This window comes from Alosa alosa, chromosome 24 (assembly GCF_017589495.1).
Source record: "Alosa alosa isolate M-15738 ecotype Scorff River chromosome 24, AALO_Geno_1.1, whole genome shotgun sequence".
Classification (NCBI taxonomy): domain Eukaryota; kingdom Metazoa; phylum Chordata; class Actinopteri; order Clupeiformes; family Clupeidae; genus Alosa; species Alosa alosa.
This window is the reverse complement of record NC_063212.1, coordinates 13,146,280-13,170,309: the sequence shown is the minus strand read 5'-3', so window position 1 is coordinate 13,170,309 and position 24,030 is coordinate 13,146,280. Positions and strand designations below refer to the sequence as shown.

The window sequence follows — 24,030 nt, the reverse complement described above, 5'->3', positions numbered from 1 at the left end:
GGCTCCGTAATTAACAAACAAAAATGATGGGCACAAAAACATTAGCCCACCTTCGGTCATGGGCAGAAATCTCATTTCCCCATTGGATGAACAGTAAGCTAACATTTTCTCAAGAGCAATTTGTGTATGTGTAGCCAACATCATATTATGTTCATAGTTGAAAGCCTTGGAAAGCTAGTGTTATTATTGATCAGTGGTGTCTCTGGCATGCCATATTCTTTGTACAGGAATTAGCATCCCACTTAACCCAAATAACACACCTACTTGCTTAGCCTACTGTATCCATAATACAAACACACTTCATTAACATAATGCGGTGCAACAACAGTTATGAAACAATGCAAGCCCATGGGTTCTGTGCACAAGCTTACTTGAAGTCGGCTAACAAGTATCCTGTTTGTTGACATGGCTGTCAACAAGCACCACACAATTATGTATAATTGTATATAATTATGTATGCAGTCACTAAATAAGTCAACATAGGAGTACAAGAAATAGATTTATTGAGATTATTGCCATTGATTGTTATGGTGGATGGGACTAAACTGGATGGTAAAAGGTACATACTGAGAAAACACTGAACCCATGTTTGGAAATTAGGACACTGATCGGTAACTATTCTACAAACTGCTACAGGAACAGATAAGCAATACCTAAATTCTACATGCCAAAATATTAAATATACTTAATAGCAAACATTGTTAAAGAAACATCCTTCATCTGAATTTTATTAAAAGGCACTAATACAGACTAGTCATGTCACTAGTCATGTGCTATGTTCTCAGTGATCTTGTCAATAGAGTTGAGCATCTGAGATACAAGATGTAATGTTTCTGCTCCCGTCAATAATTGCCTAAAGAGAGAGAGAGAGAGAGAGATGTTCATGTTGGTGAAACATTTTGTATATCTAACCTTTTGATTCTCATACTTTTAACATCTACATCTACAGTAAAAACCAACATACCCAGAATCAAGGATTTGGGGGGCTAAATTAAACAAAAACTGAAAACTTCCATATGAGTTGTATGAGTAGTTTTTATAGGCACTGTACATTGCCAAAACACAGGAGTTGGAATATTAGCAAGCTTATCAGTATCAACAGGGATGTTGGTGTTGATAACAATGTTTTGAGCATGCCTTATGAGTAGGTAATAATGAATTCCATACTGTTTCTTAAAGTGACTAGGCAAGGTAATAACACTATGGTAACCTGCTGAATAACCTCTGAAATGACTGATTTGCTCGTCTCAATTATAGAACATAAACTGTTGGGTACTTAGTGCATACTTGATGGAAGTTTCAGCATCACGTGTTGCTTTGCTGAGATATTCAGAGGCTGTGTGTGTATTGCGCTTCATGGCATTCATGACAGCCACTTCTCCCCTGTACCCCTCCAGTTGGTCCTGTAAAGCAGTTTGTTACACCATTAAACATTTACTCAGCAACTCTTTCTAGTACTTCATTGCAGTCAGTGCATATCAGTAGCAGCAACTGGAATCCATGCATTTCCACAGAATTATTTTTGGAATCTGATCCCTTATCATACCTGTTCATATGTACTCGTCGCTCGACTTATCGTGACTAAATTCAAGATGGCGGCGAACGGTAAACTTCCTGAAGGTACTGTCTGTATAAACCATCTTGTAAATAAACTACCAGTGCTTTTTCAAAGTTCTCAATGTCTCGTTTCAAATGTCAGGGCCCTCGGAAGTCTACCAATGAAGTGTGGAGCTACTTTGTGCCTCGTAAATGGTGTAAAACAGTGATTTATTTGCATGGCTAGGCCAATGCCCGAGGCACCCCCTTTGAAAACCTGTTGGTAGCATCGGCTAACTAGCGCCAGATTTCGGAGTACAGGGGACAAGCCGAGATGAGCTATGAGACATACGTTCACACTCGGTATCATGTTTCAACACACTTTAGGTCAATATCTATCACACCAGAATTCTCCTTTAAGCATGCGTGGTGTAGCTAGTTTTTTAAGCACCCATCGGTGATTTCATATCCTGTTTGCTGTCTTTTTTTATTGACACTGATGGATTTGCTCTCGATTGAGATAGTAATATGTTTGCTTGTTTGCTTGTGTGTGTATACATGCGTGCATGTGTGTCTACAGACTTGTGAGCAGTGCAGCATGACAACTCTGCCACAACAGACCAAGTAGATTTTTTACAGTGTGTGTGTGTGTGTGTGTGTGTGTGTGTGTGTCTGTGCCCTTTAGTCCACCAAGAAACAACAGTAATACAATGTTAAGACCTGGTATTCCATAAGGTTCTCAAACCTGTAGTTGATGAATTTCTTGTTTCAGTTTTGTCACTGTATTTTCCGCCTTGATTGCTCGTTTCTGAAAGTCAGACAACAGAGCGCGGAGGAGATAAAAAAATCAATAAAACAGACCAACATTAAGGCACTCCAGCAGCCTGCAACTTGGAACCATATAGGGTAATAGGAACTTGCATGCAATACATACAGTCATTAGCTGAAGATTCTGTTCAACAGACTGAACCATCGTCTCCAAAGCTTTTGCCTCCCGCTCATCCTGGACCTTCTTATTCTGCAACTCCTCAGTAAGGTGTCTGATTCTGGAAAACAACAGTATAAATAAGAACAATGTTGACCGTATACATTGGACATATGCTCATATTCAGTATCATTTGAAAACAGACACAAACAGATTTATTCAGGGCCAGAATTTACGTTTCAATATAGGATTACATCATTGTCTATGAATCTACAACAACCCTATGTTGTTTTTGCTCCGGAAGATTCCTTTAAGTGATCATGGTTAGATCATCAATACCAATCTCTGTCCCACTTATTTCCTAACAGTCTTCACTATCCTATCCAAATGAAATCCACCAGCGTGGAATGTCCCTTAATTCATAATAGTTACACATTGCTATGCAAACATGACTATTACCTTTGGTCATCAATCTCTGACTTTTTCAAGAGCTCCTTGATGTGCTTCTTTAACTGAGCATTCTCCTCTTTTAGCTAGAAAAAGTAAGCAAAAAGCAGACGATTCTATTGAAATTAAATATTCAAAACTTTGCGTAAAGTAAATGTAATGTATACTTTTGTATAAAATTGTCAATAAAATGCACAAACCTTAGGATGTCTTCCATTTCCATACTCAGCATTGCTTTTACAGGTCTGGTATGGTACATCAGTTATGAAAGTGTCTTTCTCAGCTTCATAATTCTCAAAGCTTGTAAAAGGATAACCATCAGACAAAGCAATCCTTTCCATAGGTCCACAAAGACCCAAATTGTGTGCCTCCTCAAAGGCTAGTGGTTGATAACTTCCAGCCCACTCCTCTTCTGGCTCATCAATGTTGGTGTGTTCTTGGGAGATACTGTCAATGAAATAATGTCCTTTTTGGTCTTCATCAAAGCCTTTAGCTGGCAGGGAGCAGTCTCGTTCTGGTAGATCCGCACGAACGTACGTCTTCTGCAACAATTACATAATGGAATAATCATGTAATCACCAAGACATTATGTAGCCATGTTGTACATTCATTTGTAGCCATGTTGTACAGTATATGGTATCCACGACATCGTGGATACTATATACTGTACAACATGGCTACAAATGTATCAGCGCTGCCTTCAGAAGATAGGGCTGATGAGAGTTGAATCATATTGCATGTTCAAAACAATTTAACATTCATATTTTTATCTCTGGCCTTCCAGCTACAACAGTGACTCCTTTCACTGGCAAAGAAGGCTAATTTAACTGAAGAGAAGGTGAAGGTGTGGTCAAGGGGCTTCATTCCTTTTCAACTGTGGAATTACCATGGTTCAGGTGAAGAATTATGTGATGTGCTATGTGAGAGAACTGGCAACTTCGTAAAACTTGTGGTGTAGGCTTTATATTTGAAATAAACAGCAAAACTGTACCTCTTTTGTGACATTACATTTCCCATCAGAGGCCAGAGGATTACTTGCATGCTGTTCTTTGCTTCTGATGAATTCCTTGAAGGAAAATGGATTTAACTCATCTTCCCTTTCTTGAAGGTCATCTAAATGAAATTCATACACATTAATAAAAAAGGAAATACCTTTCAATACATTTTAATAGAACATTAAAAAGACAAGCTAAACACAATGACATGTTGTCAGGGTAGGCAGGCTGTGCTAATCCAGTTGTAACACAATAACACATCATGGTGCAAAGACTGACATGCTCAGATAGCCAAATGCCCAAACAGATGCCAATCAGTTCAGTTGTGACAAAGAGTCTTGAACATTGTGCCCCAATTTAAAACACAGGAATAGTGCAATTCAGACAATGAGCAAAGTGTCGGGTTCATGAAAGTAATTGGTATTGTGTGATGTTTGGGAGCTTTGAGCTGATGTTTGCGCATGCTCCATTTTGGACGGAGCGAGCACACTGACGTAGCCTACTTCTCCCATCCTAGCAGTATCCTAGGGTCCCCAACACAGCTAATTCACCCAGACCCCGCTTACTTAATACTTATTAGACATTCTCTGATTCACTCATCTCTAGGGTTCCTCACAGAGGGCTCAACCTATCCTGGGCTCCCTCATACGGCTCACACATGGGCACGCCTCCACCAAGCCATCCCACAACACCATTTGTAGCGAAGGTAGAACATTCACCTGGCCCGGCCTCGAGCCCACTTTTCCGCTGGTACGTGACCGTAACACCAAAGAGCCAGGCCAGAGCGATGGCACTTTGGTCAGCAAATTACCAATGAAAAATAGGAGGAGCACTAAATAGCCTTTGACAAAATAATGGATGGGACTACAATCATGGACTGCGCCTTCACATGGTTTGTTAGCTAACGCTGGAAACCATCACATGAACTTAACCTACGGATGGAAGTGAGTTTAGTCGAGATTTCTCGAGAATTGTTCCTAGGGCATTTGCGTTACATTAGACCTACCAGCTACGTGTATTTCTTTTACTGTTTATGGTATTTAACTCTCTTAATGTGTACATAGACCTCACGTGACAGAGACAACACAAACAGGGAAGTCTAGCAGTAGGCTAGCCTGTACTTACCATCTGGATCGGCCAGTCTCTTGCCTTTTGACATTGCAACGAGACAATTAATCAGTTAACCAGAACCAGCTTGCCTGGGGGGTAACGTTGACAGTCAGCATCGATCAGTTTGCCATCCCATTAAAAAAGTAAACGAAACCTTGCAAGTTGACATTGTGCCTACATTCTATTGCTTTATCTATAGAGTACTATATGCAACTACTACATGCAACTTTGAATAAGTTACTGATGCATTTTAGGAAAAGGGTAACCTAATAATAAGTTGGTGAAAGGGCACGTTATTCATCAGAACTTCAAGCTACTACATCCCCCTGTACGACCGTTTCCAGTATGGCTGCTGTGAATGTAGGCTAGTTACCATTGTCAAAATAAAAGTTGTAAAAAAGTATTTTAGACTCGAAGAACAAACAACTATATGGGCTGAAAAAGGTTCAGATGAAAGATGAGCTCAAAATAATTGTCTGAATTCTTATCAGAGGGGCATATGCGGCCACAGAACAAAAAAAAGGCAGACATTTTTTTATTCAAAACGTTTAGTTCAGTTTCATTGGAATAAATTACAAACTACAAAAAAAAAGAATCAGATACAGTGATGTCAGAGCTGTTTAAACTATGAATTCTTTACAGTACATTAATTGTACATTACAGCAACAATATCAGGTAATTTTCATGATTTCTTGCAAACCAATTTACAAATAAACCAAGGATCGAAGCCTTGGCCCTTATCTGGACTCAATACACACCCAGATTAAGTCGGTCCCCATCCAGAAAAATAATATATTCATATATATGCAGCTTGAACATATTCCAGTATAAGCACATCTATGTTAAATACATATATTTACATGTATGTATCAATATATTTCAAAATATAAGTAAATATTAAATATTGGCCACTTTCTTATATTTTATGCATATAATTAAATATATTTAAATATATGACACCAAGAAGCATGATCACATGACCCTTGATGAAGATTCTGATCACATGATCTATATATTTCAGACATATATTTCTCAAATATAGTTCATATTCTACTATGGTTTGATATTTTCCGCATTAATCAATAAATATTTCACTATTGTGTTCACTTAAAATCAACCATAGTATCAGTATAAAGAGAAAGAAACACACAACACTTCTGTTATCTTTTATTCTATTTTATTGAAAATCTTTGTTTTTGTTATGGAACCTCAATTCTGCCACTTTGGCATTTATTGCCTGGCCCAGCAATCTGGAGTGAGTGTCTGGCCTGGGAACTGCTTCAGGGTGGCCTCTGAATAAGACAGAACATATACAAAAAGAACATGCAAATAATAGTGACACAAATACAGATGCTTAAGTGCAGAAACACTGTTGTGTTATCACGATAATTGGAGATAAATACAAAGTGAGTTGGAGAGAAAGACATCCAAATAAAATAAACTCACCAATTATCGTCTTAGTCCTCTCAGGGTCCAGGCATTCCCTCTAAGTGCCTCCTAAAAAATAGCACAATCAATTAGGACCTCAAATAGTTACAGTTTACTAACACAGGAAAGATCTGTGATGGTAAGGCAAAAATGTGAAGCAATCCACACAGACAGCCTAACACTTTTAAATGAGACAACACAACTAATATATCATATACACAGAAGAGAGAAGCACACAGATACACATTGAAGGGAAAAGTTAGTTTCATCCTCAAATTTTTACTAAACTTGTACAACCAATTAAGCTGCTATTTCATTAAAGTTAAACATGTAAATTTTAATGTAAAACTTCACATCTGTATGAAAACACTCCTTCATCGTCATACAAACCTTGTTGAATAAAAGCCTTCAGACTCCAGACTGACAACCTCCTCTTGGAGAGCCATTATCGCCACCTCTTCTTTAGGTGGTTGTCAGTTCTCCCACAGCTCACACTCATAGAGAGCTCTACCAGCCTTCTCTAAAACCTGCAAGTTAACAGAATATACAGCATGAATGAGAGTGGCGTTGGTAAAGGGTATACTCGCGTAATATGTAATGTCCTGGGATATTCCCACTCATGAAGTGTCTCCCATCTGAGACTGCTATCTGAGACTGTAGGGAAGCTGTACCAACCATCATAGAAAGATATGGTTGGAAAGGTAGATGGTAGACCGGAGATAGGTTTTCAGCCACTTTAATGTAGCCTAGAGAAACTCCACAAGAAGCATAATTTCAGCCACTTTAATGTAGCCTAGAGAAACTCCACTCACAAGAAGAATAATTTTATATTTCTGTCTAAAGAGCATGAACTAATTCTCTATACGGCTCACTGAAAAGTACCAGCTCTACTTTTTTTTATCCCGCCACTCTGCATCTTTCTCGCCTGAATTGATCAAGTTCATGCCGCAGGTCATCATGTTTGCATCATATAAGCGTGCAAATGAGAATACCAGGTCACTCTGATGGGGATTGAGAGCTTGGATGCTATTCAGTAGATCAGTTTGTTTTAGAGAAACATCTATTTAACTCTTTCAGTATGATCAATGACTTGGTAGAAAAAGGAAGACCAAAATCTAGCTCTCAGCCAGTACAGTTTTCACTGAGTTTAGGGCTTATCTGTGTTGCATCACATTGCTCAGAAATGTTCAACACAAGTTACCAAAAGGGACTCATGCCTAAACTTATTCAATGTCTGAACCACAGCTTCCACTAAATCAAGAACTCTTGAGCTCTGTAGCATATCAGAGAAGTTGTGTTCCCCCAAACACTTTATAGACAAGATGCACAACAAAGTCAAGGTCAATCTGTGCCAGGAGACCTCAGGCCTCAACACATCTTTCACAATTGTGTTCTTGGGCTATCTCTTGCAGTACTCATTTAAGGTCAGGCCATCTATCCATAATGTTACATAGAGCTATAAAAATCATGTCCATCATGTGTCATTTAAGCAGTGGAGTACGGCAGTCTTGGTGTGCCATACATCTTGCTTTGATCCACTAACACTAAATGGAGACAGTTGGCACTGCAATGGATGTAAAAGGCATACTTGGCTTACTCTTTGATTCTAGCCTTGACCCTTGAAAGTTCACTCAATACAGCAGCCTAGTTGTATGCTTGGCGGTTATTTTTGTGGTCTAGGCCATGGCTTTTCAATATGTGGACTATTTTTTCAGTAAGACCTGTTGCATCTAGCCTCTCAGCATTCAAATGGATAAAACTGCATTATAAAAGTACCTACAGTAATCTGTTCTTTTTTTAAGCATCAACACTTATCCTATCAGCCTAGGCAAAAAAGAACATAAGGATTCACTTCTTGGTTATTAATATCCCTGTATGCATGATAAATACTAGAATCCCGGTTACCAACGATAGAGTTCTATGCACATAGCCAGCCTCTGTTCAGGATAAGGTGTACATATGGAACAGTATCCCAGTTTTTTTCAGAGCACTCCAGCTAGCATAACTGGATTTCTCCAAACCAGGATAAGGACTTATTCAGGGTTCTGAAATCATTTGTTTACATGCACAAACACAAAACCGGGATACTTCAAAATCGATACTGCTGAGGTGCCGCAGGCCTAATTCTACAAAACCATCACTGAAGGAAGGTGCTTGCTTGATAAGTCCCATGAAATTCTCATGAGGGCTGCTTTGTTGGTGATGTTTCTGTAACGGCTCCTACACACAGCTGCGTGCGTTGCGTTGCTGGAGACGCATCCCATTCACTTTACATGGGCTCACGTCATCCGTTGCCGAACTGAATTGTGGGTCCGTCGCGTCGCGTTTCTCCCGTCGCTCGCATTGAGAAGTTCAGCTGTTGCTGCACTGACAGACGGCACTGGCCAACCAAACCAATCGATGGACGGCACCAACCAATCAAATTATAATAATAATAGCCACAGGCAGAGAATGTTGTTTCGTGAAGGTGTTTTTCCTTTTCCGGATCCTGGGTACATGCGGTGGAGGATCACGCTGAAAAAAATGAAATTGCTGTGGCAAAGCGTAAATCCAGGAGGGCACTGTGCATTTAGTCACATAGGCTACAACATGGTAGGCCTAACTAAGAACACATGTTTAAATCGGACGTAATTGCTGTATTCACAATGTACATTCAGGCTCAGACTGCAGTCAGATAGGAATTCGCCCCGATTTAAAAGCCTGTCGCATCTGTATCTGACAGTCAGAATCAGGGTGGAAATCAGGTCAAGTGTCTGCTTGGCAAAAGCAATGCTCAAGTTGCCAGACAATAATTCCAGAAGTAGTAGTAGATAGTGATGGACAGTTTGAGGTAGTTAAAAGGATAGTCATGTGAGTACACCTTCAAGTGACACATTTTTCTAGTAAAATGATCAGGTATTTTTTTATTATTTTCACAAAGACAAGCAAAATGTATTTATATAAAACAAAATAAAAAGACAATTATCTCCAGGTTTGGGAAAGAGGTCATTAACCAGCAAATGGGTTTGCATGGAGAATCACATCCTTTATACGGACATCATTCAACGGTCGAAAAGTCTTCTCATTGATTGGAAGTTTCTCCAATTCGTCAAGAGTTTCCAAACCATCAATAATCCTGAAAAACAAAAATCAGAAAATAATATCAGTGACAAATTAGACAGAAATGTGGCTAATTAAATAGTCTGAAGACACAACATACTTTCCAAAGACGGTGTACTTCATGTCCAAGTGCGGCTGCTTGGCATAGATGAAGTAGAACTGTGATGCATTTGTGTTTGGACCATTGTTTGCCATGGCGACCACACCACGGACATTATGCTGCAGGAACAAATGTAACAAATGTAATAAAGTTTATTATTGTCGTATTTAGCAGATGCTAATGTCCAAAGTAACAGCGATAAATATTGCATTAACATTAATGTTTATAGTAAGATCAGATAGCCTAAAAACATTATTGATACATTACATATCATTTAACAGAATAATAACAATAATCATGGCCTTGTACAAACAAAACAATTTAAATGAAAAAAGAAAAATATATTGTCATTCACTTGACATTCAATATTTCATACTGTTCCATACTTTCAGGTGTTCGCTGAACTCATCTTCAAATTTTCGCCCCCAAATACTTGTTCCACCCTTTCCAGTTCCTATGGGAAATCAAACTAGTAAGTCAGTTAACCTTGCAAATGCAAAAGTGGTTTAATACAAAGAATAAACCTATTAACTGATCATCACAAGTTATCGTACATTGCAAAGGCGTGAAACTTTGTGTTTAAGCAATTTCATATTCATGTTGTGACAACATTATTCCCAATATTTAGTACCAGCCAAAATCACCTGAAATAGCTTTTCAACAGTTTTGAAAGACTACAGTGGTGTGAAAAGTGTTTGCCCCCTTCCTGATTTCTTATTTTTTGCATGTGTATCACACTGAAATGTTTCAGATCAAACAAATTTAAATATTAGTCAAACATAACACAAATAAACACAAAATGCAGTTTTTAAATGAAGGTTGTTAAACAAAATCCAAACCTACATGGCCCTGTGTGAAAAAATTATTACTCCCTAAAACTAATAACTGCGCAGCCGTGGCCTACTGGTTAGGGCTTCGGGCTTGGAACCGAAGGGTTGCCGGTTCGATCCCTGACCAGTAGGCAAAATGTGGGCGGGGGAAGTGGATGCCCCCATGCCCACATCCACGGCTGAAGTGTCTTTGAGCAAAGGCACCTAACCCCTCACTGCTCTCCGACGAGTGCCGCTGTAGCAAGGCAGCTCACTGCTCCGGGTTAATGTGTGCGCTTCACGTGTTCACTAATTCACGGATGGGATAAATGCAGAGACCAAATTCCTTATACACAAGTATACTTGGCCTAGAAACCTGACTATCATTATCCATGTTGTGTTATTTAAGCCAGCAGTGTTTTACAACGATATAGGATTTAATGTGTTGTGATCTTGAGGTGTGTAAAATAGGACTATTTTGTGTTACACAGAACGTCTTTTTCTAATAGGTCTATCACAAATGTCAGCTGACATTACGCTCACTTGTAAATTACCTGTGGGGTCCCCAGTCTGTACCATGAAGCCTTTGATGTTTCGGTGAAAAATGCATCCATCGTAGAATCCACCAGCAGATAAAGCCAAGAAATTCTGTTGGCAAACACAATGATTGTCAACAGTACACAAAACAAATATAGAAGTGTTTAGAACAGACAGTGTAATCAGTAAATGTATAATTAGTCTTCAATTCTGTATCCACTGGCAGAGATACATTCCACTTGTTTTAAAATTTTAGGTCAGGCCTACACCAGAGCTTCTCAAACTTTTTGGGGCTAAGGCACAGTAAAAAGGTCAATACAAAACATCATGGCACCGACTTGACAATGTTTACATTTAAAGACACAGAGAACTACCTTGTTTAGTACAGATTTTAAATACACCATAATGTGCGCACAGGATTGTGGGTGTTCCAAGCACGCAGATGATACACACATAAATCCTCAAAAATTCGACAAAACGGAGGACTTTGGCCTTGGTAGAGTTTGGTAGATTTTGATGGATGCTTAACATTGGAACAGTACTTCGGCGGGACTTGACATAACATCCTTCAAATAGCAGCCTTGAAGGATCCCACCTTGACTTTGAGAAAAAGTCTTAGGCGGTCAAGATTACCTGGTTTTTGGATTATACTTGTTTCACGTAGGGCTACACAATTAATCAGATTTTAATCTCGATCATGATTTTGGCTTCCCACAATCAAATTAACATGATCAAACAATATTTAAAATGCATTCTCTATCCATAAAATACTCCACACCAAAGTTTTTGCAAAGCAAAGCAATCTGTCTAAACCAAAAATCAAATAAAATAAAATGTCTTACACTGCAGATCATAACTTTTTATTTGGAAATATTTTGGTTTTAAGGCAAGTGATATCGAAAGCACAGATCATATGCAAAGAGTGCCTTAGAATTGTGTTGGCACCGCAAAGAAACACAACTAATTTATTCAACCAACTGAAAACACAGCACAAACGGCAATATGATGAACGCATGAAGGCCAAAAAACAGTTGCTAACATGAATCATCCAACATTAACTCAGGCGTCCATAGAAGTGAGCCTGTACCGCGATCATCATATCCATCCAGCTCTTACAGACACACTGAAATCACAAATGCAGTTGCATTCCATTTGGCCAAAGATATGTGCCCAATAAACACTGTGGTAGGGGTGTAAAGATTAACCGATACGTATCGGTATCCGTTTTTAACCTGTAAGATACGGCTACATCGATATGTGAAGCCCCGTATCGGAATAAAACTGAAATGAACCGGTCGTTATATCGATTTACTTGTTACAAATCGGTTCACAACCTTTTCTGCTCGCTCAGACTCTCATTTACGTTCCAAACAGCGCGTTCATCCCACTTCCGGTTTTGAAACTACACGTGGCACGGATTTGTGGGTAATGCAGTTTGTTTTTGGCTACATTCATTGCCCAAAGTTGTCAAAGGACCTCTTTACCTATACATCTACTGCAATTTAAGCACATGACAACTCGCACTCGGTCGTTGTTTCAAAATCCAGCACGAAATTAAGTATAAGTATAAATACTTTTTTGATCCCGTGAGGGAAATTTGGTCTCTGCATTTAACCCAATCGGTGAATTAGTGAAACACAAACAGCACACAGTGAACACACAGTGAGGTGAAGCACACACTAATCCCGGCGCAGTGAGCTGCCTGCTACAACGGCGGCGCTCGGGGAGCAGTGAGGGGTTAGGTGCCTTGCTCAAGGGCACTTCAGCCGCGACCCACTGGTCGGGGCTCGAACCAGCAACCCTCCGGATACAAGTCCAGAGTGCTAACCAGTGGGCCATGGCTAACCTGACCCTAACCAGATGAATTTCGTTCCGCTAAGCTCCGCCTAGCTTCACTCACATCCATCTGGGACATCTTCCATTGAGAGTGATTTCTGCAACCGATTTTATGGTACAGCCAATCAGGACGCAGGGCGGGAGTTTCATAGATGTGACATATGGTGCATTCAGAGCACCTCGGAATGACAAGGACCGCCCCCATGGCTAATTTGTTTTTCCGACAGCAAGTGTTCATGTGCTTTGCCATCGGAATGTGTGACAAACACGGATGCCACAACAAAGGTTAAAACATACACTCACTAATCCTAAACAAACAACTGTATTTGCTTAAAATATAGTGTAAGATGCTCGTGAAAGAAAGATATGCAGCTTTCAAGTGATAAAAAGGGCAAATTCCCAAGTTCACATGAAAACTGTTGGACATGAAAGGCCACATGGACTACAAACGAACTACAACGTGACGACAAAAGTGATGACGAGCCCCTAACTGGGCAACTCTGTTAGCAAAATCTAGCCCCAGTTTCCGACCTCTGACTCACACATTAAGTGACGTGAATGACACGGAATGATGATGTTTTCACTCGGAGAAAGGTTTTTCCGAAGTCCATGAACGCTAGGATAGCGTAGAAGTGACTGTGAGACTGTTATTAGCGTCACAGGTTGGCTTCGATGTGAGTGGTTGAAGTAGCACGTCAATAGATGACGGACAAGTGGCTTATTCAATCATATGCAAGCATTTTTTGATTAGGCCCAGCCTTCTGAAGCAACACTTCAATGGATCGGTTCCAGATGGATGAGTGGAGCTAGGCGGAGCGAAATTTATCTGGCTAGGGTCAGGTTAGGCCACGGCTGCCCCATTCAAAAATTAAACACAGCAACGATAGTCTGTAGAGTAGCCTTACGCTTGATGAAGGGGATTTCCTTAATGTTAAATAATAATTTGGCCCTTGCTGCTAAAACGATGCACAAATTATTAGACAATTATTTTGTTCATATTCACCCAGACTTGTGGCATTATAGGTTTCTGCATATTAGGTCTACCGTTGGAACAAAATAAGCCCAGAGAGTTCATTGATATGTAGGCCTATTTTATTCTTGTAGGCTATATGAGAAAAGGCCAAGAGTGTCTTAAGCACGGTTTTATTTTATTTCGGTATTGTCTCACCTCAACAAGGCTACAGCTCCTTGAAAACAATCAGATATAACTCTATAAAATCTATAAAGTATTTTTATGTTGTATTTGGCTGCTGTGTTTGACTTAAATGTAGACTATTCTTTTTTCATTTCAATACAGTATATGATACAAACCTCAGTTTAGATAATAATATTCACACATTTTTTTTGCCTAATTGACAACCATGATCATTATAATTGATAATATAAAATGAATGTGCACCTTGAGAAAATGATAAAAAAAATCTTTCAGAATCCTTTCCATTCTTGAACTGCATCGCATCGTACTGGATCGTTTTTTATGAACATGTATCTTTTCTTGTATTGAATCGTGTCCATGTATCTAGATGTGAATCGTATCGTCTTTTACATGAGAGATTCACACCCCTACACTGTGGTTAATGAAGGCTTCAGGAAAATGGTAAACACACTGAACAAAGAATATGTCAAGGGGAAATAAAGAATGATCTCAAAACTGTTGAGTACTTTGCTACTACCATTGATCTGTAGTCAAGCAGAACAATGAAATCGTTATGGCCCATCACCACAACATCATTATAAGTATACTCTTTTGATCCCGTGAGGGAAATTTGGTCTCTGCATTTATCCCAATCCGTGAATTAGTGAAACACACTCAGCACACAGTGAACACACATTGACACAGTCAACACTTTAAAAAGTGTTAAAGTGCAAGTGGGATCTTACTTCAAGGGTCAGAAAGAATGATTTTGGATGTTCATGCTCCTGTCTTTCTAAGTGTATGTGTGTGTGTGTCTGTCTGTGAAAGATCGAGAGTGAGTGAATGTGTGTGTGTGTGTGTGTGTGTGTGTATCCCAAAAAAGGCATCATATTAAGCAGTCAACCACTGCACTGTACCTGAAGCCAGCCACGTATTTTCTGACGAAATCTTGAAAGTCTTACCACCCAATTCTAGATCCCTGCTCTTAACTAAGTCTGTTCTTACTCGACCACTACTCTTCACATGATTGCTGAAAAAATCTCATTCCAAGAGTAGGCTATATCCAGCTACGTGCCCATCTTTTAAAAAGACGTTTAAGTGTCATTGGAAAAAATATATAAAAATATCTATATATATTGCGAGTGTGTGGTAACCTTACCTCGCATGCCTTCGGGGCACGTTCACAAAACAATTCGATCTTTAAATCCCCCAAGTCTGTATGTAGAGTCACTGCCTAAAAAATAAAGTACAAAGAATTAAAAAGAGTAACGTTGTTACTTGGCTAGTCAACCAGCCACCGGTAGTGATAGCTGCAGTTGTTCACTTCTTCGGCATGCATTTGCGAAACATATTTTAACTTAACTCAACTTAATGTTTGAAAAAAGAAACGGTGTTATACTTGCCATTTTTGAAAAAGAGCAGCTCCTCGACACCAACACAGGTTTACTACGACCATAACCCACACACAGGAAAATGTGAAATTATTACCCGTGCCTCCAAAGCTTCTTCTTCTTCTTCTTTTCATTATTATTGACGGGTTACGTCTGTAAAGTGTATATCGCCACCTACTGGAAGAGAAACAACTAGTGCGCCTACTTTATAGGCCTCAGGCACTCAGAGAGCCCATACTTCAACCACGCATTTCAAGTCAAACTAAAGATATCCATGTGTGATTTGCTGTTATGTGCAGGTTAACTGTCCATAATAATCATGATGTAGGCCTACATAATTTCTAGGCAATTAATTTGATATAAAAATGTTACATTGAACATGCTATGCTGTTCAACAAACTTCAGGCACTGTTTTGAGTGCATGTCTGTAAAAAAATGCATTTGCTTGCTATGATCACTGGAGGGCATCCCAGATCGCCATATGACACAACGATGGCAAAATCAAAGCGTTATATGTCCGTCCGTCCGTACACACATCAAATTGTGTTACAGATTACATAACATGGATTAACCGAGTATTTTACCTTTTTCTGTGACGTGAACATAGAATATGAACTTTGGTCTGTCAAACATGCCCACATGCTATTTAACAATTTACAACTCTAGTAAATGAAAATCAGCAAATGAACCCAAGTTAATTTTGCAGCAAATGTGAGGTGGAAGTATTCATCTGACGAAATTGATTGAATCTTACATCTCATCTGTAATCAATAGGCCTAACAAAAGAAAGTGGTAGAGCATGACGGTGGCTGCTGTGATTGTGGATAGAGACCGTGGCAGATTCCTTGATCAGTCTGGAAGCTGGTGACGGGGTTTGGTTTACATAACAGTTTTTATTTGAACTATCAAAATAACTGCATAAATAATAATAATAACCTCAAACTGACCTCAAACTAATAGCATCTCAGTAAAAGACCACTGCGCCCTGCCACTCAGGGACGCTGGTAGGAGGGGGCTGCAGCACCTCCTGCTAAGCAAGTTTTCTAAATAAATCTATTTTAAAGATTGTTTTGTAGTTGCCACATGTTTGCAAGCTTTGAGATCATTTATCATACTGTTTCCTCAGTTGTGTAACCGTTGCATATAGGCTGTGTGACTATCTGTGACCATGTTTTATGCATGCACTTGCATTTTCTCAGATATGAGTCATATGACAAATAAATTAGGTCAATCTACAGCAGGGTATCTGTCTATCTATGAATACGTTTCGACTTTTATTTTGAAAGAAAAAATGACGACTGGGGGCCATATTAGTCATGGTCACTACACGCATGACTACACAGACTACACTAGAGATTTTTTAATGCATCAAAGGCAGCTGCAAACATGTTTAGAAGAACAAACTATAATCATATTATAATATACAACAACGGTCAACCGGAGGATTCTGGTCCTATAGAAATGGGTCTCCATTATCTCCTGGGCAAATAGCAAAGTCGGACCACTTACAAAAAACGTGATCAGCTGGTCTGACTGTGAAAGACACAAGGGTGAGTTGAGACATTGTGCAGTTGATGTTAGCTTGTTAGCTAACCTAAGGTTTTATGGCTAACGTATACAGCTACTCTGCGTTAATGATTTGGATTTCAATTCCCTTTCAATCACCTGACGAATTCGGTGTCTTGGCGGAAATAACTTGACTCAGCGAAATTGTGTGGATTTCTTTAGTGGCCAGAATAAATAGCCAGCTAACGCAGTTTTCAGCCAGAAACTGCTCCTTTTTCTGCTCAGTCGACATCCTTTTGCAGCTGACGTTATCATTACGTTAACGTTGCTTTAACAACGTTGCCCATCGATATTAAACAAATGTTATATATAAAAAAAAACATATTGGTTAATCCACTTACAGTTTTACATCGTAGGCTATGATTCGTCTGATACATTAACATTACTTAACCTCCAGTGGAACGTGGTCATTTTTATTTTAAATAAAATAACGTATAATATGTCTACTGGCCAAAGATACAATTACAAAATATAGGCCTACTGGCTAAGAGAAATCTGTGGCCATCATGCATGGCGCTCAGGCTAAAAACATTAATTTATGGTCATCTTTTATTGACAGTAGGCCTATGTCGGGATCGTAGCCATGGCCTTATGTCCCCTTTCTGCGTAGGCTACTCTCTTCCTTTTCATCTTCCATCCTAACTTGGCATATCAATTTATCAACTTTGTTGAGCTGTTTCAGATAATCGAATTTCTTTCTTTTTGGGCTGGGGCAAGACCTGGGGGGTGAATGTGGTTGAATGTTGTATGTTGTCTTATTTGTTGTCTTAGATGTATTTCTGTTTGTTGGTTGTATGTATTATAAAATACAATAACAATAATAAAAAAAAAAACAATTATAAAATATTGCTATTTAATACCTCCAGTGATGCAATAACTGATCCAAAAAATGTTATGACTGTTGTATGACTATTATGCCTAACTTACATGTTTCAAGACCAACATGATCATTTTGTGTAGCAGTTTGTCTCAAAACAAGAGGTAGGCCTGGCATAGAGTGATAGGACGTTATATCAATTGTAGCCTAGCCTACAATGCATTGGGCAGTAATTTAAATAGCCTAATGGCCAACATGCAGAAGTAAGATAGTGATAGGGTTTTTACAACTGACTGTGTGACCAGCAGGGACCGTCATCAAATATCCTTGATTACTAGCTCCGCTTTAACCCTATCTGCCATCATTCTGACTAAGGAAGCAACCTGGAGACTACAACTGAACAAAAAAACAGTGATTCCCACACTGGAACTACATATACATTGCCAGGGCCACACAATTTGGGGAAAATATCTAATTGGGTTTTCTAACACATATTTAATTCACAATTTGATTTGACTTTTTATTTTAAAAGTCAATCTTCAGTTCAATTTTCCAAACTTTAAGTTGGACCACTTCTGAATGGGGTGCATGTTTAGTGCATTAGAAGAATAGCACCCCTGATATGTGAGCTTCATTGTCTGTCGCACAAGGAGGGTGACATGTATATAAAAAATAAAAGGTGAGACAAAACTAAAATATTGGAACAGAATTATGAGCTGTGAATTTTATTAGTTCAAATTGCAATATAAATAGTACTTCATGATAAAAAACAATGTAGCCCTAATTTCCAGGGACCATTGATGCACTCATGGACCAAAAATAGGCCACATCTGACTGGTTGAAAACCCCTGAACTAAACACTAATGCGTTGGGATATTAAAGTTTCCCGTAACCCAAAAATAAATATGTGTGCTTGTGTGCTGAGTTTGTCACTCCATAGAAAAGGGTATTATTAACTTAGTATATTGAACAGTGGTTATTATTTAATTATTTGCAGATGCATTATCTGGATGACAATATTGAGTGCAGTGCAATCAATGGAAAAAGAGCTTTGTCTGGACTGGATCCCTCTGTAACCAGTTTGTAATATGCTGATAAGTCTACAACTGTCTACGTTTAACCCTGTCATTTTATTTTGCCAGACCGATGTCACTGCCACATTTTGTCTGTTGTAGTGTCAAGTTATGGACAGTCATTCATTTGTTGATACCTAGTTTGTTGTTGTAGAATGGTATTGCCAAATCTCATGGGATTATTGAATGAGATTCTAATTGTATATGTTCTTCTTTCTAGGTAAATCATGATACCCATTACGGAGCTGCGTTATTTTGTGGATACCCAACCTGCATACCGCATCCTGAAACCATGGTGGGATGTTTTCACGGATTACCTTTCTGTGGTGATGTTGATGATAGCTGTGTTTGGAGGAACACTGCAGGTCACTCAAGACAAAATGATTTGCTTGCCTTGCAAATGGGTGGTAAACAAGACTTGCAGGAAGTATTTTAACTCCACCCTCTCCGCAGCTCAACTCTTAGAACCTAAAGGTATCCAGTACAACCTTGACCGTCACCAGTACAACTACGTGGATGCTGTCTGTTATGAGAATAAACTCCACTGGTTTGCCAAGTATTTCCCATACCTAGTGCTACTGCATACCCTAATTTTTTTGGCATGTAGCAACTTCTGGTTTAAGTTCCCTTGGACAAGCTCTAAACTCGAGCATTTTGTATCCATTTTGCTGAAATGTTTTGACTCCCCTTGGACAACACGAGCGCTTTCAGAGACAGTGGTTGAGGAGAGCGACCCTAAAGCACTAGGAAAAATGAATGGGTCACTGGACAAGAAAGCGTCGTGTCTCAGTGATGATGTTGAGGCCACTGTTTCCATGATTCCCCCCATGTACCGTATTGAACAAGGCATTGTGGACCACTCCGATTCTGGTGTCCTGGACAAAAAAGAGGGCGAACAGGCCAAAGCTCTATTTGAAAAGGTTAAAAAATTTCGCATACATGTAGAAGAAGGGGACATAGTGTACAGACTGTATATTCGGCAGACCACCATAAAAGTAATTAAGTTCATAGTGATTATCTGCTACACAGGCTTTTATGTACATAACATTCAGTTCCATGTTGATTGCAGTGTGGATATTGAGAATCTCACTGGCTATCAAATGTACCATTGTACGCACCCCCTTGCAACCCTCTTCAAAATTCTTGCTTGCTTTTATATAAGTCTTGTAGTTGTTTATGGGGTTATCTGCATGTACACTTTGGGTTGGATGCTCCGTCGTTCTCTCAAAAAGTACTCTTTTGAGTCCATTAGAGAAGAAAGTAGCTATAGTGATATACCTGATGTCAAAAATGACTTTGCTTTCATGCTTCATATGATAGACCAGTATGACCCCCTTTACTCTAAGCGGTTTGCGGTTTTCCTGTCTGAGGTGAGCGAAAATAAACTGAGGCAGCTTAATCTTAACAATGAGTGGACACTGGACAAACTTAGGCAGCGAATCACTAAAAACTCTCAGGAAAAGCTTGAGCTCCATCTCTTTATGCTGGGTGGTATCCCAGATACTGTATTTGATCTGGTTGAGCTTGAGGTCTTAAAACTTGAGTTGATACCGGATGTTACCATACCGCCAATTATTGCCCAACTCACTAACCTGAGGGAGATGTGGCTTTATCACACACCCGCGAGAATAGAGGCACCTGCTCTAGCGTTTCTGCGTGAGAATCTAAAAGCCCTACACATAAAATTCACCGATATCAAGGAAATCCCACTGTGGATCTATAGTCTAAAGAATCTTAGTGAGTTGCACCTCACAGGCAATCTTAGTTCAGACAACAATCGATACATAGTTATTGACGGGTTACGGGAATTAAAGAGACTGAAGGTTTTGCGACTGAAAAGCAACCTCACAAAGTTGCCACAGGTTGTTACAGATGTTGGGGTGCACCTGCAGAAACTGTCAGTGAATAACGAAGGCACAAAACTGATGGTACTGAACAGCCTGAAGAAAATGGTGAACCTATCAGAATTGGAGCTTGTACGGTGTGACTTGGAGCGCATTCCTCACTCAATATTCAGCCTCCACAATCTTCAAGAGATTGACTTGAAGGACAACAACTTGAAAACCATTGAGGAAATCATAAGCTTCCAGCACCTCCATCGACTTGTTTGCCTCAAACTCTGGTACAACCAGATTGCCTACATTCCTATCCAGATAGGCACCCTGACAAATTTGGAGAGACTCTACCTGAATCGAAATAAAATTGAGAAAATACCAAGCCAACTCTTCTTCTGCCGCAAATTGCGGTTTATTGACTTGAGTCACAACAACCTTACTTCTATACCAGCTGACATTGGGTTCTTACAAAATCTACAGTACTTTGCTGTGACATCAAACAGGGTAAGGTTATTTTATATTTCAGTACACAATATCCATAGTAGGATCATCATAAGATCACTTTTTTGACTTAACCATAAATGTTGTCTGTTTTTTCAACCTCTTCAGATTGAAATTCTCCCCCCTGAGCTGTTCCAGTGCAAAAAGCTGCGTGCACTAAACCTAGGGAATAACTACTTGCAAGTTTTACCATCTCGCTTCGGTGAACTCACAAGCCTCCAGCAGCTGGAGCTCCGAGGCAATCGATTGGAAGGTCTACCTGTTGAACTAGGGGAGTGCCATTTGCTGAGAAGGAGTGCAATAAACGTTGAAGAAGACCTTTTCAAAACCTTACCTACTGAAGTCAAGGAAAAACTGTGGCGCTCAGACAAAGATGCATCATGAGTGTGACAGTAGGTCTATGGTGTGAAATAAGATTCATAATTACAAATGGATCTATGAACAAGATTGAATATAAACTAGATTAGTGTTATTGTTTCTCTGATGACCTGACAATTTATATGCAAAAGGACACATTTTTAATTCTGAATTTAAGTTTATGTACTGGAGAAACTGAACAATAATGGTCTTCATAGGCCTTGTATGTGTGATATGTGATTCGTCCTTTTTAGTTTTCTTTAATGTAAGGGCCCACACACTGGATTATTATTGTGCCGGTTTATTTTTCAGCGCATGTTAGGAACAACTTTGTGATAATGTTCAGAAGATACCATGATATAAGTCATTAATTGTTCTGCCGTAAATTCATACTCCAACAAGTCTGTATATGTAACCACCAACCAATGGGTGTCATCTCTGTCTATGTCAGGTGGAAGTAATATAGTTGTTTTCATGATAACCCAGTATAAAGACTCTAGCTGGTGTTAACACTGTAAGGTAAATGTGACCCCTAACTGTGTTTTTTTTTTGCTTACAATTGGCTCAGATTGGCTCAAATATGTTATACAAGAGATAACTCATAGTCCATCGGACAGTATCAGAAAACAAATCCTGACAACTGCTTGCTTAGTCCTGCTTAGAAATGATTTGCTTTTCAGTAGTGACTGGTGGGCTATATGTTATTTATTATATGGCTACTTGGCAAAAGGACAAAATAAACTTAAACACCCAATATGTCTTTTGAAATTCCATTGTTTCCATTCCATTGTTTTTGCCGAGAGGAAATAGTTCTTCAGGCAAATAGAAAATTAACTTTTTAAGCTGTAGGTGCTGCATACTGTAGCAGCATACAGTATTTATCTTTAACTTTCATCACAGATATGTGAATCAGAAGCACAAAACCTGTTGCCTAATGGCAGCCGTCTTTTTTTTTTTCCAAGCGGTCATCATTGGGAATCAGACCTCTCAATTGATTTCAATGGGACTTCCTCCAGTATTCTGAAGAGCCATATAATAAGCCAGTTTGAACAGCCAATCATGAAGGAGTTTTTAACTGATTGGGTCTATGCACATTTATTATTATAGAGATTGCAGAAGTCATTACTACATGTGCCATGGCAAGATGATGATGTTTTTTAATTCATTGTTTTGCAGAACAGATGTGTCATTTAACAGCTTCTGGCAGCTCAGTGTACTCTAAAATGTTTTTTGGTTGTTGTTTATTAATTTATTTATTTATTTCACAAAGGTTGTAAATGCAATGTTTATTTCTTTTTTGGAAGGTGTAACCAGACAGACTGCAAAAATGGAATCAGCTAGAAAACAATACAAATAAAAATTCCATCATCTCATTATTTGAGTTGGCTGACAACGAACATTAATCCTAAATCTCTGATTATGCAATAAAAGAATTCCCAACAATAGGGCTGTGTCCTACTTGAATGTGAAAAAGTCTAAATCTGATGTGTTGCTTTTAAGATAAAGTAAAGTAAGATTTTAATGCAAACTCTATGGGAGGGCCTGAAGGGCCGTTTTGTACATAGCAAAAGTAGACCTAGTAACTCCACAGTTCTTTGTCTTTTTCATCTGCTTTAGGACTGAGCAGAAATTACACTGAACAAAATGTTGATCCCTTTTTATCTAAAATGCTGCTGTGAAAGGCATAGATTTCCTACACTACTGTAATGGCAATTTGCCCACATACTTTTGACCACAGTGTTCTGTTGGCCTACAAATGTATAAAATATGTGATTTAACAATTAAAAGGGAAAATTGCATGGGTGCCACGTTTCAGTTTTTCCAGCCACGACTATGTATGTGTATGCGCTTTATTGAAAAATAGTAGAAATCTGTTTTTACTATTTTGTCAACAAAGCACAAACACATACAGAGTTCTCTGAGGAGTTGAACCACAGAGGGGAGCTGGAAGATATGATCCCCCTTCACACACCCTGGTAAATCTGGAAATACACTATAGTCCAATTGATTGAAACTGACATTATGATATTATTCATCCACATAACGCTAGGGTACCAGAGATGTGCATGAAACAACACATTACAATACCACCTGTTAAAACTATATTATTCTACACCTTATACTACCATGCACAATTAATGTGGTGTGATGTACTACTTTATTGCAGTAGAAAAGGCACCACACTCACCTGCTGTTATTTATTGACTTGTTTATTTGTTTTGTAAAGATACAGTTAGGACTGTATCCAGAGTACTAAATCTGAATGTTTTTTATTTTTATTTTTTAAACAGTGTCACATGGAAATCCGCTGACTTTCAGTTCTGATTTGGGCCTCTTCCTGGTCCTAAATCAGATACTGGACTGATTTTTTGCAATGCGACCTCAGTCTGGCAACATTATGATGTCATAGAACATAAGACAGCAGTTCTACAAAACTGCAATTTTCACCAGTCACCAGTCTTACAGTTACAGACTATGGCACAAAACTTTGGCCAGTTTTTCTGTCCATATGCGGCCACTGAAAAACTCATGA

The 24,030-nt window shown here is 39.0% G+C and overlaps 3 protein-coding genes and 1 long non-coding RNA gene across 4 annotated transcripts; 1 reads left to right on the top strand and 3 right to left on the bottom strand.

Moving 5' to 3' along the window:
* Positions 1–486: 486 nt before the first annotated feature.
* entr1 (endosome associated trafficking regulator 1) lies at positions 487–5,351 on the bottom strand. Its single transcript, XM_048236480.1, has 8 exons — positions 5,029–5,351; positions 3,900–4,021; positions 3,109–3,450; positions 2,921–2,994; positions 2,471–2,582; positions 2,282–2,344; positions 1,288–1,403; positions 487–853 (listed from the first exon to the last, which is right to left on the bottom strand). Exons 1-8 carry the CDS (start codon positions 5,060–5,062, stop codon positions 763–765), a joined length of 954 nt encoding a protein of 317 aa, XP_048092437.1. The 5' UTR covers positions 5,063–5,351; the 3' UTR covers positions 487–762.
* An 861-nt stretch (positions 5,352–6,212) lies between these two features.
* LOC125289132 lies at positions 6,213–6,877 on the bottom strand. The gene is made up of 3 exons (XR_007192575.1): positions 6,832–6,877; positions 6,460–6,510; positions 6,213–6,305 (listed from the first exon to the last, which is right to left on the bottom strand). It is a non-coding gene; the product is annotated as an uncharacterized LOC125289132 (long non-coding RNA).
* Positions 6,878–9,321: 2,444 nt separating this feature from the next.
* On the bottom strand, positions 9,322–15,520 carry ppil3 (peptidylprolyl isomerase (cyclophilin)-like 3). The gene is made up of 6 exons (XM_048236570.1): positions 15,361–15,520; positions 15,117–15,191; positions 11,004–11,097; positions 10,027–10,094; positions 9,641–9,759; positions 9,322–9,556 (listed from the first exon to the last, which is right to left on the bottom strand). The coding sequence occupies exons 1-6, from the start codon at positions 15,361–15,363 to the stop codon at positions 9,430–9,432; spliced, it is 486 nt and encodes a 161-aa protein (XP_048092527.1). The 5' UTR covers positions 15,364–15,520; the 3' UTR covers positions 9,322–9,429.
* A 1,044-nt stretch (positions 15,521–16,564) lies between these two features.
* On the top strand, positions 16,565–22,940 carry lrrc8ab (leucine rich repeat containing 8 VRAC subunit Ab). Its single transcript, XM_048236702.1, has 3 exons — positions 16,565–16,898; positions 19,025–21,143; positions 21,249–22,940. Exons 2-3 carry the CDS (start codon positions 19,032–19,034, stop codon positions 21,522–21,524), a joined length of 2,388 nt encoding a protein of 795 aa, XP_048092659.1. The 5' UTR covers positions 16,565–16,898; positions 19,025–19,031; the 3' UTR covers positions 21,525–22,940.
* The last annotated feature ends 1,090 nt before the right edge of the window (positions 22,941–24,030 follow it).